The 18,400-nt window shown below is 39.9% G+C and overlaps 1 protein-coding gene across 2 annotated transcripts in view; it reads right to left on the bottom strand.

Annotated features, from left to right (window-relative positions):
- Positions 1-17,368, bottom strand: part of BTBD8 (BTB domain containing 8) — a 39,144-nt gene extending 21,776 nt beyond the window's left edge. For both annotated transcript variants that reach the window (XM_063407490.1, XM_063407492.1), the window contains exons 1-9: positions 17,040-17,368; positions 16,792-16,962; positions 10,623-10,873; positions 9,652-9,769; positions 6,582-6,671; positions 4,381-4,461; positions 3,254-3,350; positions 2,546-2,634; positions 2,205-2,307 (exon numbers count right to left, since the gene is read on the bottom strand). In XM_063407490.1, the coding sequence (XP_063263560.1) occupies positions 2,205-2,307; positions 2,546-2,634; positions 3,254-3,350; positions 4,381-4,461; positions 6,582-6,671; positions 9,652-9,769; positions 10,623-10,873; positions 16,792-16,962; positions 17,040-17,152 (1,113 nt within the window). In that variant the 5' untranslated portion in view covers positions 17,153-17,368. The remainder of the gene's footprint in view (positions 1-2,204; positions 2,308-2,545; positions 2,635-3,253; positions 3,351-4,380; positions 4,462-6,581; positions 6,672-9,651; positions 9,770-10,622; positions 10,874-16,791; positions 16,963-17,039) is intronic.
- Positions 17,369-18,400: the final 1,032 nt, after the last annotated feature.

The following is an 18,400-nucleotide window of genomic DNA, read 5'->3' as shown; positions in this document are numbered from 1 at the left end:
ACAGTGAATCTTGCAAAGACACACCAACACAAATCTTAAATCATTAATACAGGAATTAAAACCCACTTTAGTCCAAACTGCAAAAACCTTCCAGAGAAGGTGGGTACACAGCAAGTATCACAGTGCCAGGACTGTTCTGCAAATGCTGGCAAGGTAGCACATGAATTTTAACACAAACTGTAACCACAGCATCTTTATCTACTAGAACAAGCAGAGGGGAAGGAAGGCCTGAACATTTACCTTTCAGCTTCCTAATAATGTTGCACAAGGGCCTAGAGAAGAACCTGGAACTGTGTCTACATGTGCTCACAGCTGCAGTACTCACCTGAGGTAGTTTGGTCGTGGGTGGTGGTTTAACTATAAACAGCTGTAGATCAGAATGAGCTGATCTATATCTGAAAATGTTACTTAAAACTCTCCAATCTTATACAGTGGATGATACACATTGCTATGAATATATTCTAAGAATAGCTCAGCATCCTGATATAATATAGTGGCAGAGCCACCCGGCATCTTGAGATACTAAACAATCTTGAGGTATTATAGCTGCCATCTTTATTGTGTTAGATTTACGCATTGTGGTAGAACTGTTCAGGTTTATAACTGTGGAAATTCTCAAGCTTCTCTTGATCACAGAATCACAGCTGAGCTGAAAGGTACCCCCATGGATCACAGAGTCCAATTCCTGCCCTGCACAGCACCATCCCCAAGAGTCACACCCTGTGCCTGAGAGCGTTGTCCAAACACTTTTTGACCTCTGTCAGGCTGTGACCACTGCCCTGGGGAGCTGTTCCAGTGCCCAAACACACTCTGGGGGAAGAACCTTTACCTAATATCCAACCTAAAGGCATGGAGCTCTGAAATCTGTCGTTCTGCAGGCTTTCACCTGAATATGCATTTGCAGCTGCCACTCCTAGCTGACCTGCTGGCCTTAGCACTTTAAGAACTTCATCCCAGAAGTCCTTAAAAAACCAGTCCCAAGAAGGCTTCACAGACCTTTCAGCAAGGGGTAGTTCTGGGCCAGAACCATTCAAGAGTGCAGCTCTTGAGCTAGGGCTATGTTTGACAGTGTGCAGGCCACACTGGAGCTATTTAGTTCGGGTAACACAGTAACACAGACATGGAGACAAGGACTTCAGCATGAGATATGTAAGATGTCACATATTTAGTTGTCAGTTGTGTGCTAAAACCAAAATGATGCTGTGAATGTTGCCTGAACTGGTTAGATTACATTTTGTCTGTGACAATCCACATTATAGCTACATACATAGACAGTCATGTTTGGCAGCTGCTCTACAGATTTACCTTTATTCTACATACTTTTCATAAATCTGTTACAATTCAGTGTGTTTACAGGATGAGTACGTGACCAAAGTTCTGTTAACAGGTTTAGCTCAAATCAATTACCCTAAGTCAGCTCTGAGCATAGTTTTATACAGAAATACAATTAGAAAATACCTAAATCTAAGCAGGTCTAAATTGGAACAACTAAAGTAAGTGCCACAAAAAAAGAAAGCTGAGCTTTGGGGGGCCAGTGTAGTACAGTTATCTAAGAAGTGAAAGTTATGAATACTGTACTACTACTTCATTTTTGTAAAGTCAGCCTGCCTGTAAACAAATAGCTTATGATCCCTGATAGCCAGTGACCACCTGAGGTCTGAAAAACAAAAAAGTCAATTTTTCCAAATTACAATGCATGTAAAGATGAAAAGGCAATCACAAATGATGTATGCCACCACATAACACAGAAATTAATAATTTCCTGTTTCCAGCTCTCCAAGTACATAATCAGAGAATCAGAGGATGGCCTGGGTTGAAAGGGACTTTACAGGTCCTCCAATCCCAGCCTCACTGGAGGCAGGGGCACTTTCCACTAGACCAGGTTTCTTAGAGACCCATCCAGTCTGGCCTTGAATACTTCCAGAATGTTGCATTACAATGTCACAGTTGTATTTCATAAACATATTTTCTATTATTATGGTGGACTTCAATGTGGTGATCAGGAGACTGTGTGTCGTAAGGCATGACAATGACATTTCACATCAAAATAGTTTTAAAAATTGTTATTTTAATTGGAACTTTTACATATTATAAATGTACTACAGATTTAAGATACTGTATTTATTATCTCTTAAATTACATTGTACAGCTAAATAAGGAAGTAATTTACATTGCTCTATTTTTATACAAAGCACACTACTTACCAAAGAGTTAATCAACATAACAAGACAATTGTTCTGAAGTTCAGTAGGTAAATTGGCAAAGCTTTTCTCTGAAAAACATCTTGCAAAATGTTTTCCTACCCATCTGTTGAAAAGAGAGCCATTCTTAGGTAAGGAAGATGAAAAATGTTCTATCTTCACTTGTTAGCATAAGTGAAATCTCCAAAGTATTGTGAAGAAAAAACATTTAAAATGGACACATTTCATATATATGCCAAATATATGCCATTTCATATATGCCAAAATAAACCCTATCTTGCAAAATTAAAGTATTTCAACAGAAAGTAGATAAATTAAAACCAATTTTATCTTATTTTACTTACTTCATGCAAGCAGCGTATAGGTTTTCCACTCCCCATGAATGAGCAATAGCCATGCATTCTAGTACAGGTTGCTGTTTGCCAGGAACAGGCTAGAGTTGTTAGAAAATTATCACAATTATTGGACATTTTGATTTACAGAAACCATGCAGAAGTACAAAATCTTCAGATAAAACATTCAGAAGTAATGTCAGCTGCAATGGTACTTAAGTTTGTTTGCCTTTATGTAGCCATCTATTTCCACATGTCAGTAAAGTAGGATTCAGCCTCATGAGCCTAATGCATGAAAATGCTCAACTCTAGGCAGGTGTTTGTTTTTAAACCAATTTTAATTGAACAGACATTTTTTCTAAATATATGCCCATGAAACAAGATATGCAAATATATAGCATTTCCACATGCCCAGCAAGAACAGTTACATTTACAATAGCACAATATTAGACTACACTCAGTGTAAATTAATACATTGAATTAATCACGTGGAATACTGCTTTTTATCAGCTGGGGTTTCCAAGTGTCTATAAATGGGTGGATGATATCACAGGCCTCATTCCCACCATCTAGCCCAGATTCACACCTGAGAACAGGGACTGTTGATTCAGCCAACACCTTGGTCACGTAGGTCTGACCTATCTTGTCACTATGATTTAGTGACATTTTATGGAATTCTCAGGCTCTATAGCTCAGAAAGTAGCATGAGAAGTGACATACCTTTTGGAAAAAATTGCAGTAATCTCTTTTCAAAATGTAGATAGCTACTTCTTTTAGTCCATCCAGCCCATACATGTCTGCAATGCCCAACATGCGACTAAAGAGAAAGGAGTAGTGACAGGAATCAAAAAACCCTTGTGATATCTGCATTTCCCTTAGAGGACAATTTACATGCTAACTTCACCTCTTGGTTCAGTCAGAACTTACTGCAGATAGAGACTGATAACCAAGGGTGACACTTGCTAAAGAATTATCTTCAAAACAGAAACAAATATTGACCTAATAATAATCTCCCAGCCATCAAGTTCAGCCTGTATAAAAACAAGCTTCAGTCACTAGCTGAGAAACTGTTTAGAAGACTCTCAGTTTCTCTATTTCAAGGATGGCAAATGAAAAAAAAATTTGTGCCAGTGGAGTTGTGGAATTTTGAGGGTTTTTTCCCCAAAGATTACATAAAATGCTATTGATGACATTCTTAAAAAGCAGAATGAGAAAACTATCAATTATTTTATACACTAATCAATATTATAATTTTATTTTATATATCAATTCATTAGCTAAACATTGATATTGGGACAATTACAAACAATCCCATATTTTTAGGAAATTGTAGCATTTTAATGTTTAGTGGCAGAGTTTATCATCTAATATATAAATGATTTCAAAGAATAATTCACAAATTCAGAATTTACTTCACTAATATAGGATTATGTATAAAACTGTGATTAAAAACCATCCCAGAAGAAAATGCCAACATTTACATTGGTTCCTATATATCATCTTTCATGGATCCAAGACTAACTACTTAGCCTTCTCACCACCTCGAGTGATTATTCAAAAAGAAATTAAAAATATTAACTTTTATATACTAACACACATTGTATATATTATTCTGAAAACTAAAAGGAAGGTACAGGCAAATGGGGAATCATTTTGGTATAAAACATCACATCTCGTAGAGTATTCCAAAACCAGCTGGCACACCTTTTCCAGTAGCTGTCAAATAAATAAGATTTCTTCAACAGCTTTATTTTTGGAGCTTTCCTTTTGACTTTTAACGGAGAAAATATAGAACAAGCAAACAAGCAGAAACTAAAATTAAAAAAATAATAAAATTTGACATATACCCAACATCAACTTCATCTGGGAAGTCCAAAATAGCTCCATATATAAAATGCAAGATGACATTCATTTCTGCATGGCTTATGCTGCAAAAAAGAAGAATGGAAAAATACAAATAAAGCCATGCCCATAATAAAATGCATCACATTTCTCAGCCAAAGGAAGCTGGTCAAAAAGCTGATACATCATCCAGCTGCTCTGTGAATGGAAGGCAAATGATCTGGTGAAATTAAAGCAATAAGATTTTGCAATGTAAAAGTATCTGAATGGACTACATTTGGGGTGAATTTAGGTACTTGATGGACTTGATGAAAGTTTCTAACACTTTAGACCTTTAAAAAAAAGTAATAAGCAGACTAATATTAATAACTATACTATTTACTGATAAAATGGAAGGATTTTTTCATCATTGCCAAGCTCTTTACTAGAAATAAGTCAACTATTAAGTAACTATATATTTCAAAATGATTTCATTACAATTAATCCAAGTCTTTATTTTATGATATGATGATGCTTTTGCAACACTAAAAATACATTTAGTAGTTTTATTACAATAAGTAGAAATGTTACTCAGAATATTTAGAATATTTAGAAAGTGTTTATTCAGGTTAAGGAAGCTGGCAGTCCCACACAGCAGCGTTTGCATCCTTTCACAGTCCCAGCCTCTTAATGCAGAAAGGCACAAATGCCTCAGTGATGGACATGGGCTGAACAACACTGTCTTGAACCTGTGCACATACATTTTTGTGTGCAACCTCCAGGACCCACAAGGGCTGTGTGCATTACTGTAAATGGAATATTCATGCAGAGCTAAGACCCTTTAAACATTAGACATGTTTAAGCAATTGACATTGATGACTAGAAGCAAAAGGAAAAAACCCAGCGCTGCAACGTGCAAAGAAGCAAAATCAGCACAGCTGTCTCCCTGTATAGCAGTACACACAACAGCCATAAAGTCAGCAAGATGGAGTTTCCCCACAGTCTTGACAGCTGTTACCTCAAGAAGAATTTTCATTATTTCAGAGTAAGCCATATGTACTTCATTTATAAGTGTTGTAGAAGACAGCACAGAAACCAGCACTAAGCAGAAAAGTGAACTGAAAAAGGTAAAATTATGCATATGACTCATAATAACAGAAATTATGAGACATTGGCATGAGAACAGTCTTATATAAGGATTCAGTACTTCTCAGGAAAATGCCTCTACTGAAAAATAAAGATGAAAATTTCTTAACCACAGAGAAATCAATTACAGAGAGAAAAGTGTAAAACAGAATAATCAGCCTCTAAAACACTATTAAACCTAAGAAATAAATTAAATTGCAAATATATTACTTTATAAGGATTTGGAAGTTATAACCAAATAAACACATAACATTTCTGATTTTGCAGCAGCATTATTACACTGACAGGAACCCAAAATGACCATTTAAGAAAGTATCACTTGGCCAAGAGATTTTATATTAACACAAAGCAGTTACATTTTGCAGCACTGTAAGGTACACAGTTCTTTCTGAAGAAAATGAGTCAGCCAACGTCATGCCTAAAAAAGCGCCAACATGTACATGGATCAGTACTCCTTTGCTTTTAAAGAAAATGGAATGTATTTCAATTGAGTTTTCTGATTCTGAAAAGAACTAACCTGGCAGTTCCCAGCCTATCTATGAAGTCTTAAGTATTCATCCTACAGTGACAGCTCCACTATTCCCCCACAGAAAGCCATGGTGAACAAACCCACTAGATCAAATTGCTTTACTATATGCTGCTGGAATATGATAATTAAACACTATTTAGGAAATAGTGTTTAATTATTATATATCTTTACATTGTAAATATACTTACTGTACAAATAAGTATGAAAATCACATTGTTCAGACACAGTATTTTTCATGACATGTACAACAAGATGTGAAAGAAAAGAATTCTCAAGTAGATTGTGAATATTAAAACACACTCTACACAAAAGGATTAGTGCCCTTCTGCTGATGAAAAAGACTTTTCTGAATCATCTGACAATATTAACAAATACACTACACACAGTTTCATCCTGAAGTCAAAACAGTACTCAGGAAATGTATCAGGCTGGAGAAAAGTGTCAAGGCACATTAATCTTCAGCGCTGTGTACACAGCACAGTTGTTACATATTTGCAGCGATTGTAAATTGCCTACCTTTGCTCCCACATGACTTGCAAAGACAACACTTACCCTTGAAGAGTGATGTGCTCTTGAGAGCTCTCAGCCCAACTTCCACTCAGCATAGCAGCAAAGTAACTAGATCTGGCACATAAAATGGCCCTGAGAGAGAAAAAGTAAACATTATTCCCCTACATACAAATATTCATGATGAGACTCTTTGATAACATTGACTTAAATCTTTGCCCTTTATGCATTAAGGTGTCAGTTGTGTACTGCATGCCTTTTCTCACAGTATGTTTGGAATGTCAAAATATGCTACAGAAAAAAACCCCAAGCAGTACTCTATAAATTTTTCAGTTAAAGCTTGTTTTTAGTATGATTTGAGATTCACACAGAGGAAATTATTACCACAAGCATCTTCCTTTTACTTAAAATTTCACATTTGTTTCTCCTGGTTTATTTACCAAACACGAGTGAATAACAGACTTATTAAATAAAGAGTTTATACAGCCCCAATATAAATAATGATATCTGCTCATCTTGAATTCTTCTTATATTACAAAATATGTATTTATCAAGATAAGTATGTAAGGTCTTGTATTCAGGGGCAATATGATGTGTTTTTACAACAAGAGCTATCAGTTGCTTCTGTTTACACTTACTGCCCTTCTATATTTAAAAGGCATAACTGGCCATAACTGAGCTAATTCGATTTACTACTGCTTCCAGAAAAGACAATAAAGAAACCCCAGAGCTGCAGCCTGTAGCTCAGTATCTTTACCAGTATCAGACTTCAGAATATCAGGTGAGAAGACCTTTGCAACAGGACTCTTAAGGTGGAAGTGCAGTAGCAGAGAAGAAAAGATAGTGATGAAAACTGCTTTGTGATTTCAGTTTTCCAGATCCACACCAGTTATAGTGTTAGCCTTTATGTATCTTATCTGGCTTACTACAGCCACAGATAATACTCTCACACATAGAATCTCTTCATGACACTTGCTAAGCTTCCTATATTTATAAAATTAGCTTATGTCATGTATTTCCTGTGGCAGAAAAAGCAAAATATTATACTAGGCATGAGAATCCTTTCTGTTACGTGTATTTATTGTCTCTTAAAATGCTTCTGAGCACTTTCATTTTGCGTAGGAAGAAGCATGAAGAATACTATTTATGGTCTCTTTTCTAGTCATTTTATATTCTGTATTTTCTCATCTCTCTTCCCTCTTCCTGCTTCAGAAGTCTCAATAGTTTAAATTAGAAACTTCTCGCACATTCCTCCTGTGAGTCATCCAGCAAAAATAACAACAACAAAGCTTTTACTGAACGTTTCATATCTAAGTGAAATATGTCCACATGTAAATGGGTATTACATCCTAACTTGAAGTGTATGAAATTCTGGGTATACACACAACCTTTTTTTTATAAGATACAGTAACACAATATCATAGAGATATGGAATACACTTATCTCCAGGGTTTTTTTTCCGTTCCAAATAAATTTTAGTGATGAATAGTGATCAATCAACTTCAAGGGCATAGTTAGAGTGGATATTTCAAAGAATTATTTTAAATAAGACAGATACTCAACAGAATATGGACACGTATGCAGTACCTAAATTTAAATTTTACCAGCATATATTTATAAAATATATGGAGATGCCAAATTGTTTTGAAATAATTTGATCTGTGCTTTCCTATACTGATGGTTAGTGCCAGTTTTATTAGCAAACAAATCTGACCTGCTTCATGCAGAGCTCTGTAAGAATGCAACACTATGAAGACATAAACCAGCAACTCTAAAGTCTACTGGAAGTTCACAGGACTTCATGAGAAAGTAAGGAATACTGACACAAGTGGTAGGAGACTCTGAGGTCCTAACCTGTCTCCTGTTTGAGAACTTAAAGAAAACCATTACAATAAGTGAATCATTCTGGTGCTTTCACCACAATGATATTGAAAGTTCCACTGCCAATACAGCTCCTACTGTTCACATAACACAATGCTAAAATGAGCTCAAGCCCTCTGCCTGTTTCAGAACATCCTTGTTTTCTCTATGATTTGCTGCTGTATATTTTGATGCTAGTTAAACTAGATACATAGCTCCAGGCAGTAAGTGGCCTAAATTAAAGAAGCTCTGCTGATAGAAGCTCTTTGTTACTTTATTTTTTCTGCATTAAAGCATTTGTTTCTCAGACTTATGTATCTGAGAACATATAATGTACACCAGAAGAAACAAACATTCTTTACTACACTTCATTCTGAAAATGTAGCATATATCCAAATACCCCCTCAATTATGACATACCTTCTATAAAGGTGTTGTAAGGTCAGTAATAAACACCCCCCCGCCCCAGTTTTGTGTTTAGGAAGTACTAAAAGTAATGGAGGGTTTTTATAGTCCCTCTCAGTTACTTAATATACTCAAAGGAAACAAAATACAGGCTTGTCTAGTTTGCTATCTCATAGGCAAAGGGACGAATATGAACGGTCCAAGGAATGGGACTGACACTCTAATTTGCTTTCCCAAGTCACAGGAGTATGATAAGCCAAAGTTCTTAAACGGTCTTGGACTTTTGATCTAGGAAAGGCTCCTGATAATCTTTACATCTACATAACTGACATAATGAAAGTAAAACCAGATTTTGTATGCACAGATTTTGAAGAGCCAAAACAAAAATTACTACTCCAGAAATTTTCTGCCTATGTAGTAATTTCATTCAGCATTAATAACTGAATAATAATTTTATTCAGCATTAATGAACTGAATAGTTCATTAGTACATTTTTTTATTTTCTTTGCAGAGCACAAATTATTTTTTACTATTTTGTATTTCATATAGATATATAAAGTTAGGAAAAAATCTACAAGTATTTCCATGAGTATATACACAATATATGAGTTTACAATGGCAATTTTAGAAGTGCTAAAAATGCAGTTGTTTTCAAAATAGTTGCTGTTGATGATAAATTATATTCATTAATATCAAAGTACAGCCACTCCACTCATAAGACCTAAAAGCTGTAACAGTTCACAGATAGGGAACAGCATCAACAACAACTTCCTATAGATACACAGTAACAGCAGCATTTTATACCAGATGATTATTGATTGAAAAGCTTTTTACTGTAAATACTTATGTACCTGTGAGCTTGAAAATCTTTGCCTTCTACGCAAATATTAATATCTGGACAACAGCACTTCTTGTAGAGCATCAATAAGTCTTCTCCTAATGCAGAAGCAGTTTCTACTTTGGAATTACCTGCATATAGGGAGAAAAAGCTGTTTTCACTTCATCAGGTGTGCAAGAAACTATTGACAGTGCACAGACAAAATATTTGAAAAGAATCTGACTTTATTTTATTTTTGCACATGCAAGCTAGGATTTTCCTTGCCAAGTTTTCCAAACATTGCTTTTTACTTCTTATTTTGACTCATCAGAAGCTTGACCAGTGCTCCCTATTTGGTATCTACAGAAGAAATGCTACAGTTACTCTTTCATAAGATGAGGCACCCAGTTCATTTTTTTCTGCAGAGCTCTGGAACCTCTGCACTTAAGAAGAGCAGTCCCTGAGGAAGGTCGGGGTCATGCCGTGCTCAGGCTCCCACCTCAACACATCTGCTGCTCGAGCCCCTTCACTGAGACAGCTGTAGCAGCCAGCACCTCTGGGGAAGATGCAGTTAAACATTTCCTTGTATTATTTCATTCAGAGCTGTAGTATGGAAGATTCTGAAAGGTTCCAGAACCCTCATGAGACAACAGTGGAAGCAGGAAAGGAAAACAAGGGAGATACTCTGCTGTGTGGAAGTCCCACACGGTGAGGAGTGGAGCTCACTATTCCAGTGAAAAGACAGGACATATTGATGGCCACGCCTGATGCCTGGCCATTCCAGATTTGTTATACCACACGTTGGCTGGGAACTGTGCCTGCCTAACTTCTACAGCAATTCAATTCTTCAAACAATGAGACAATGAGGTGGGCCATAAAAAAGAATATCTGCAACAGCTGTGCTGTAATAATAGTTTTAATTTTGCCTGCATTTTTACAACTGTAGAAGTATTTGAAGAATTATTTAAAAGACAAAAAGAGAAAAAAGTGTAATTTCAAACCTACCTGCAGCAGCTTTGTTGCTTTCTGAATCGATGACTTCTTCTGGAATTTCTTCCTCAATACCAGACAAACAAACAACTTCTTTCTGCACAGCTCTACTGGGACTATTCTGATCAACTGGTGTTCTTTTGCTTTGTTCAAGACAATTTACATTTTCTTGAGCCTTCTGAAGAGTAGTACTGTTGCTTTCTTGTATTTTCCTCATAAACAGCTCCTCAATGTCTTTAATATTTGTATCAGATGAATATAGAATCCTAGAAAATGACACTAGTTTTTACTCCTGTAATTTTTTAATTGAAAAACATAAATAAAACATTACTTTTTTTTGATCTAACAAAATTCATGACCAGAAAACAAAGAGTTGAACTCTCCAGTGTTTAAAAAAACCCCAATATTTTAAAAAATATATCTCTGGAAAACCTGTTTCTTCAAATGCTTTAAAAGCATAAATAAGCACCACAAAATATCAAAACCTTCTAACATCAATGCTACAGTAAAAAAGCATAAAAATTGTATAGAGATATAAATGAATTGGAGAAATAAATTTTAATTGCAAAGGAAGCACTTAAAGGACAAAAATTTGCAGTTAAGATTACCCAAGAACTTTCACTTTGCCCATCTAGTAATTCCAGCTTCCCACTTTCCCATCTGTTTCACCAGCTTATTTTTGGCTCAGGATCTGGAAAGGCTAACAAAGCCTGCCGTCTGTGCCTGCAAAGCTCTCACATTTCCAGAAACATACTGCACTCCAGCACAGACAACATGTTTTATTCCTGGTCTCATACCATCTAGATGAAGTTAACACAGTTTAACAGCAGAGCTACAGTTCCTACAGTTCCTTTCCTACAGCAGAAATACTCAGATCTGCTTTAGTCACTGATTCCATGGCAAAGAGGCTTTTTTGTTAATACCCAGAGAACAGCCATTTGAGTGTGTTATTTGAACACTGTACTCTGACAGGGCAGAGAAAACATAAAAAGAAAGCATCTTCCTTCTTAAGTCCTCTGTTGGAGATGGGTAGAATTTACTTTTACCTAGGTGATACAGGCCCTCACCAGGAGAGTAGAAATAAGAATGTAGGGAATGAGAATGTTAATATTTTCTTGGATTTTGAAAGCAAGCACCAGGAAAGGATGTAACAGGAACAATAAGATTTCACATGGAAAGAGTAAGATTGGTGGAACCTTTTTACATGTGATTTTAAGGTTGTTGTGTATGGATGTGCTTTCAGAACTCCTAACCTGAACTGGCCATCTATTGCTTTTCATATTTAAAGTGCTTTCCAACCTACCATAGGGAAAGACAAGTAATAATATCCACATTACCAAGAATGGGAGCAAAGGTGCTTGATGGAACAGGGAAACTTAGCAATTCTTAAGAAAATTCAAGACCACAACTGCCATACATTTTTCCCCATTCACTGTGCTTCACAGTAGGTAACATCTGTGTTTTACAGCTCTAAGGCACTAGGAATCAAGAATAGAAATTCAGAATAGAAACACACTTAAGCTAGAGATTTCAAAATTTCACAGAAGTATCCTGAAGTTTTATCTTCAAGTTTTTTGTCCACGTTAGACCTTCCAAGAACTGTCACTTAAGGTCACAGACAATACCAGTACTAGAAAAAAAAAAAAGAAAAAAAATCCAATACTTTGCCCTTTATCACTCCATCTTCACCAGATGTAAGCTAATACCACAATAACACAAGCACACTGGTCACATACTGAATTTAAAAATTGCAGAAGTTCCCTAGGAAGGGTTTGTTGGAAAAAAAATTGCTACTGAACATGTTAGGCTAAATTTGCACTGGAACTTTTCTTATTCACCTTTCTGTTGCTACAGAGCTTTTGCATATTTAAAATGTAGACAGTACAAATTGACTTTGAGGGAGAGAGAAAATTAGCAGCAACAGATAGAGTGTTTTAGCATAAATTAATTATTTTAATATTCTTACTTACTTTCTGCAGTAACTGAAAAACATCCATAGGGAATCTCATAAGCTAGGCAATGAGGCAACAATCTCCTGGGAATGCTCAGGCTATTTCCAGAGAATCTACATAAGAAATCTCAGGAATGTAATTAATTTTGTTATCACTAGGCTTTGATCAATAAAAACAGCATCCTTACCACAACTAGGAACTCAGTAAATAAAACAAATAAGATGGCATTTTAAACCAGAACTAAGTAATTGGTTTCTGGATCTGAAAAAGTTAATTCTATTTTAAGTAAGTTTTTTCCTGTAAAAAGTCAAGAAACTTTGACTCTTTCAGTTAACATTTAAAATCCAGTCACATGCCTGGATTTATTACTTCCTGAAATTCAGCAGGTTATCTTAATATTAGAGTTCTGCTTAATACAGGCAGATAATACTACTTTGAAAGACTCATGGATGCATCCATCATTTTGCTTCACAGACAGCAAAATGATTTTGGCACATCTTTTAGGAATTTCCTTTTATCTCAGTAAATCCCATTAGATGTTTCCAGAATGCAAGATTCTGCAGTTTCCTATAACTTGCTATAAAAAACTTTCTTGGCAGTGCCCTGTATTTTATAGGCTCATTTCTAAAGCAGAGTGAAGTTTTCTAGACTGTCTCCTCCAGAGTATTAAATGGTGCCTTTTTGCATAAATAAAAGCTAGGGAAATCTGGCATCCTTGGACCTTGGAGCTCAGATGGTTTAGTGGTATTATAAAACCATCTCTTCAAAGCAGTTGCTTTAAGAATCCAGGACCCTTACTGCAGAATTGTATTAGGAATAGTTTTTAAAAACTGTTTCAAACCTCTTGAGCAGGCATCATTCAAATGTGCCATCCTAGTTTCATTACCTAAAGAGCAGAAGACAACAATTCTATAAGGTTATAAATCTCTTCTTTAAGTCAGATAGGGGTGTATCATCAGAAGGTGATCCCCAGAGCCTTCTCTTCTCCAGGCTGAACAACTCCAGGTCTCTCAACCTGTCTTCATGGGAGAGTGCTCCAGACCTCTGACCAGCTTTGTTGCCCTCTCCTGACTCATTCCAACAGGTGTTTCTTATGCTGGGGGCCCCAGAGCTGGATGAGCACTCCAGGAGGAGTCTCAGGAGAGCAGACCAGAGGGGCTGAATTACTCCATCCCCCTGCTGGCCATGCTGCTTCGGATGCAGCCCAGGCTAGGGCTGGCTTTCCAAGCTGCGAGTGCACATTCAAAGGTGTGCATACATAGACTCTACAGAAAAAATAATTGCCATCATGCTGTCTAGAGTTTACCTTCTAAAAGGTTTCTGCCTGCACTTAAGCTCTATGTAGCATCTCTGTCCTGCCTGACACAGCACAACACGGTCGAAGGCTTGGCTGGTCGACTTTGAATCAACTGCTGGTATTGCAAACTAACCCCTGTGGCAGTAAACGTCACAATGACAATCGTATTCCCTTGTGTTTGATTGTATTTATTGCTTTTTTACTGTCATTAGGTCCTTCTCTGTCCTTCCTAGTATCAGCCCCCTCTAATAGAAATATTAAGAGACAATATCTAGGCTTTTATTGCTAAAGCAATATTTTGTCCCACTGCAAGAGAAAATAAAAAGCAGTTTGCCTCTCAGCAGGCAAGACAGTAATGATCTAATGATCTATGACAGACAGCCATCCTTCTGGGACTCTAAGTTCTCTTCTTGAGGCACACTGCAGAACCCTGCCTAGGCAGTCATCTCCAGCCATCAATGTACTGGCAACTGTTGACATTTTTCTAGTTGTGTTCTGAAGAATGACAGAAAGCTATTGGAGGGCAGGGTGAATGTTACATGAACTTTACCAGGCAAAAACGTAGGGTGCATAGTGTCTACAACATAGATCCTAAATGTCTGGGGACCAGAAGTTTCTTCCTGGTGTCCTCAGATAGTGCAAGCGTACAGAGGGAAACAAAGCACTGCTTAGTTGCTCATCTACTTCATGCTGAGGCTATGCAGAAAGATCAGCATGAAGTTTCCTATGTCCTATCTCCTGCTCAAAAGAGGAGGCAAGAGAAGCTGCACAGCTGTCAAGCACACAAGGGACACATAGCCCACTTCATCTCTCCTGATGAGGAGAGACAGAGGCCCAAAGGAAATGTGCCTCACTGAGATGCAGGCCAGATATAGCTCGTGAGAAAATAAAGTCCCCAAATCCCCATGGAAAGAAAACATAAGCAAAGCTGAATACAAACAGGAAAAGGAATGAGATTTTGTTATAGCTTTGATGAACTCTGCAATACTATTACTAGCATTTCACTGTCCATATATACAAGAAACCAGAACTTCTGCAGAAGACAACTTCCTCTCAGGAGCTCAGCTGCAGCTACAGGTCCCTGTTACAACTCATCCTGGCAGTTCACATGCTCCAAGAACTAAGCTGGCTTCCAGTAAAACTAAAGCTCTAATTTAAGGCACTGTTTTGCACTTAGATCTAATTAATTTGCATCTGAACAATAAGAAACCACTGAGATTCTATTGATATTACTTGATCATTGGAACAATGGATTAAGCTAGGCTCTTTTCAACCAATCATTTCTTTAGTCCAAATGAGTTCATTGTTATCAAACTTCAGTGCACTCTACAGAATGTGCTAGGTTAAAAAAGCACCAAAGACTAAGTTAAGAAAAGCAATTATCTTGCAAAGCGCACTTCAAACACAACTTAGGACATATAGGGAGGTTCATTTTAAGATTCTAAACTCATTGTGAAAAGACACAAGGTTCACAATTAGTTGAGCTGAGCATAAAGGTGTTTTTCAATACCATGCTTTTTGGAGAACATGCAGGACTCCAGACATCATTCCTTGCCTTATAGCTAAGCCAGATAAAATTGAAAGCAAGGATCAGTGACATATTAAATGCTTACCATTAGGAATACAACCCCCCCGTATAACAGTATATAAATTATTATTCAGAATAATTGCTTCAAAATAATCTTGGTTTTTTTAAAAAAGTGCATTACCATGCTTCTCCATGGAATTCTTCTGTACCACCACTTACATGAATGTGAAAAAAATTAATGATAGCATAGTAGCAATGGAATGAAGAAAAATACAAGACACAACCCATGCTGTTTTGTTTCTTACCGCTTGCTTTGCTAATGCTCCTACTAGGCTGTGGCAGCAACCCAACAAATGCCTGGTAATCAACCTGCTCCACTGCGAGGATTCTATGTTTCAGATATTACTCTGGCTTCAGAAAGTTTTCTTTCAAAATTAGGTTGTGTTTCAAGCACTTAACTTTAAAACTGCAACACTATCCCGTTGCTGTTGGCAACAATCTCAGGAGCCTGCAAGTACCTGCATTTTCTAGGCAGATCCTGAATTCATGTGAAATCCCAGAATGTTTTCTGCCACTTTGCTCCTTCTGCATCCCTGTAAGTGCTGATTGGCTCTAACACCAACTCTTTTTTATGGAAAGTAGGTGGCACCACCACAGCTCTGTTAGAGAAAAGCGGTTCTTTGAAAAAAGGATTAGAGGAACTTATAAGGAGTATTGCAAGGTCTGGTGGCAGCACCAGCCAACACCCCTCATGTAACTCACCTAAGGTTTGGAGCAAGGCATGAGAGATGTTGCATGTGTGGCAATGGGAAAACAGCTGGCAGTGCAAAAACGTGCTGGCCCTTGCACCAGTCCCCGGGGAGCAGCCAGCCCACACACCTCCCTCTGGGATCCCAGCTCGCATCAAAGCCACGCCGTGTTTGGCCCAGCCCATGGCTCCCGAGGACTTGAGAGATGAGTTTTGAACTTAATGCATTTTCATCCAACTTGCCGAAGTTCTCCTAGATTCCTATATCCACAACTTTTTAAAATATGAGGCAAGAGTCGGTTTTATTTGCTGTTTTCATCTGGGAATCCAGCTAAAAAAGGTTTTAGTAGGCACAGACAATCTCAAAGGATTTTTGCTGTTTTTTTCTCTTTTTCTATTACGATTTATTTACATACCACAAAAAAGCACGCTAAGGTGGAGAGTACAGCCATGTGCTATCAGCAGAAGGACAAAGGCAGAGGAAAAGAAAGAAGTTACAGGAAAGTCCTCTGCAAACTCTGCAGGAAGGCTGTGAAGGTACTGCCCTGAATGGGAAAAGCTTTAAAACAGGTGCTGGCACCGGGAAAAAAGAAAAGGCAGGACACAAGAGAGGTGGTGCCGGGGCCAGCCCATCAATCCCGCCGCTGCCGCGCACTCACCGCAGGAACTCCCGTAACTCCGCGGGTTCCACGCCGCCCAGCTGCAGCTGCCCCCCCGCCAGATCTTCGCAGACCAGCGGCGCCCGCGCCAGCAGCACCGCCCGGTGCAGCCGCACTTCCTCATCGCCTACTCGGAAGGTCACGTCGGAGTGGGTCCCCTCCACCAGCAGCCTGCGGGACGGCACCGTTACCGCGAGTCCCCGCCCCGCCCGGGGCCGCCCCCGGCTCGGCCGCCGCCCCGCGCTCACCTGTCGAGGTCCTGCCGGAGCTGCTCGGCCAGCGCCTCCTTCAGCCGCTGCCGCTCCGCCGCCGCCGCCGGGCCGGGGCCCTTCGGCACCGCGCCGCCGCCGCAGCGCGCCATGTGCCGGCTGCCACTCCGCCCCGCGCCCGGCACGGCGACAGACGCGCGGGGCGGGACTGGCAGTCGGTGCCTTGGCGGCGGGAGGCAGCACCGAGGGAGAGCAGCGGGACGGCGCTCGGGGCGCGAGCACCGACCGGCCCCGGAGCGGCAGCGACGCGGGACCCGCGCCGTGCGGGACGCGGCGCCTTCCCCGCGCCGCTCGCGGAGCGGGGCCAGCACGGGCCTCCGCCAATGAGAGCTCGCGGCACGGGCCTGGCCCCGCCCCCGGCAGGGAACCCGAGGGGAAGGCGTGGCCCCCTCTAGGGGGCGTGGCCTCAATGGGGCGGGGCCTCCTCGGCCGGCCGAGTGCGGCTGCCGCAGGGAGGGCGCCCCCTGCCGCCCTGCGCCGGCCGCTCCCGCCGCGCCCCGGAGCGCAGCGCCCCCGTGCGCGGGCCCGGCGTTCCCGGGCCGCCCTGCCGGGTGTCCGGCCGTGTGTCCGGCCGTGTGTCCCTGCTGCAGGGAAGGAAGAGGGCTGCAGCTTCCAGCCAGCCGACGCTCTGCAGGAAAATCCGTGCTCCCCAGCACTGGCTGTCGTGCCAGAGCAAAACTCCTGCACGGGTGGTGGAAGTCTTTCTGTGCTACCTCCTGAGACAAGGGAGAGCCTTTCCAGCTTCATAGGGTGAGAAAAGCACATACCATTTAAGTTGCTAAGTACTGAAAATATTCAAGGAAAAATTCTTGAAAGGCAGGTACAAGTGGTGGATGTAAGGAGGCAAGTTCAACACCATTGTCATGATCCTGAGGAGACTCTTCTGGGGTTTGGAGAAGGGGACGACAGCACGTCTCCAGCCGTGAGCAAACGCTGGGCAGACAGCACCGCCTGGCCTTCCTTGTGAGGGTAACACTGAGCAGGGACTGCACCGAGTACCCGAGTGGGACACATCAAAAGAGATGACACCCATGGCAGTGTGGGGATGTGTTGGGACTCCCCAGTGTCTCTTGGCTCTATTCTGCTCTGGTGTGGACAGTTGGTTCAGGCTCACTTGGCCCTGATGCCTCCCTCAGTGGGCTCTTGTTCACCTTTGATTGCAGGGCACTGTGCTTGCTCTGCAGGTGGAGAGGGAGGCTTTGGAAACCTGGTGGCAGGTGACACCTATTCTGTGGTCTCATACTTTTGCTTCTTTTTGCTTTGTAGTTAGCATACAGTTTTCTTCTCCCCTGCCATCATACAAAAATTAATTCTACCCCTTGTGTCCATAATCACTGTGC

Source organism: Prinia subflava, chromosome 10 (assembly GCF_021018805.1).
Source record: "Prinia subflava isolate CZ2003 ecotype Zambia chromosome 10, Cam_Psub_1.2, whole genome shotgun sequence".
In the NCBI taxonomy this organism is placed as follows: domain Eukaryota; kingdom Metazoa; phylum Chordata; class Aves; order Passeriformes; family Cisticolidae; genus Prinia; species Prinia subflava.
The sequence above is the reverse complement of the archived record's forward strand: the minus strand, read 5'-3'. Positions and strand labels throughout refer to the sequence as shown.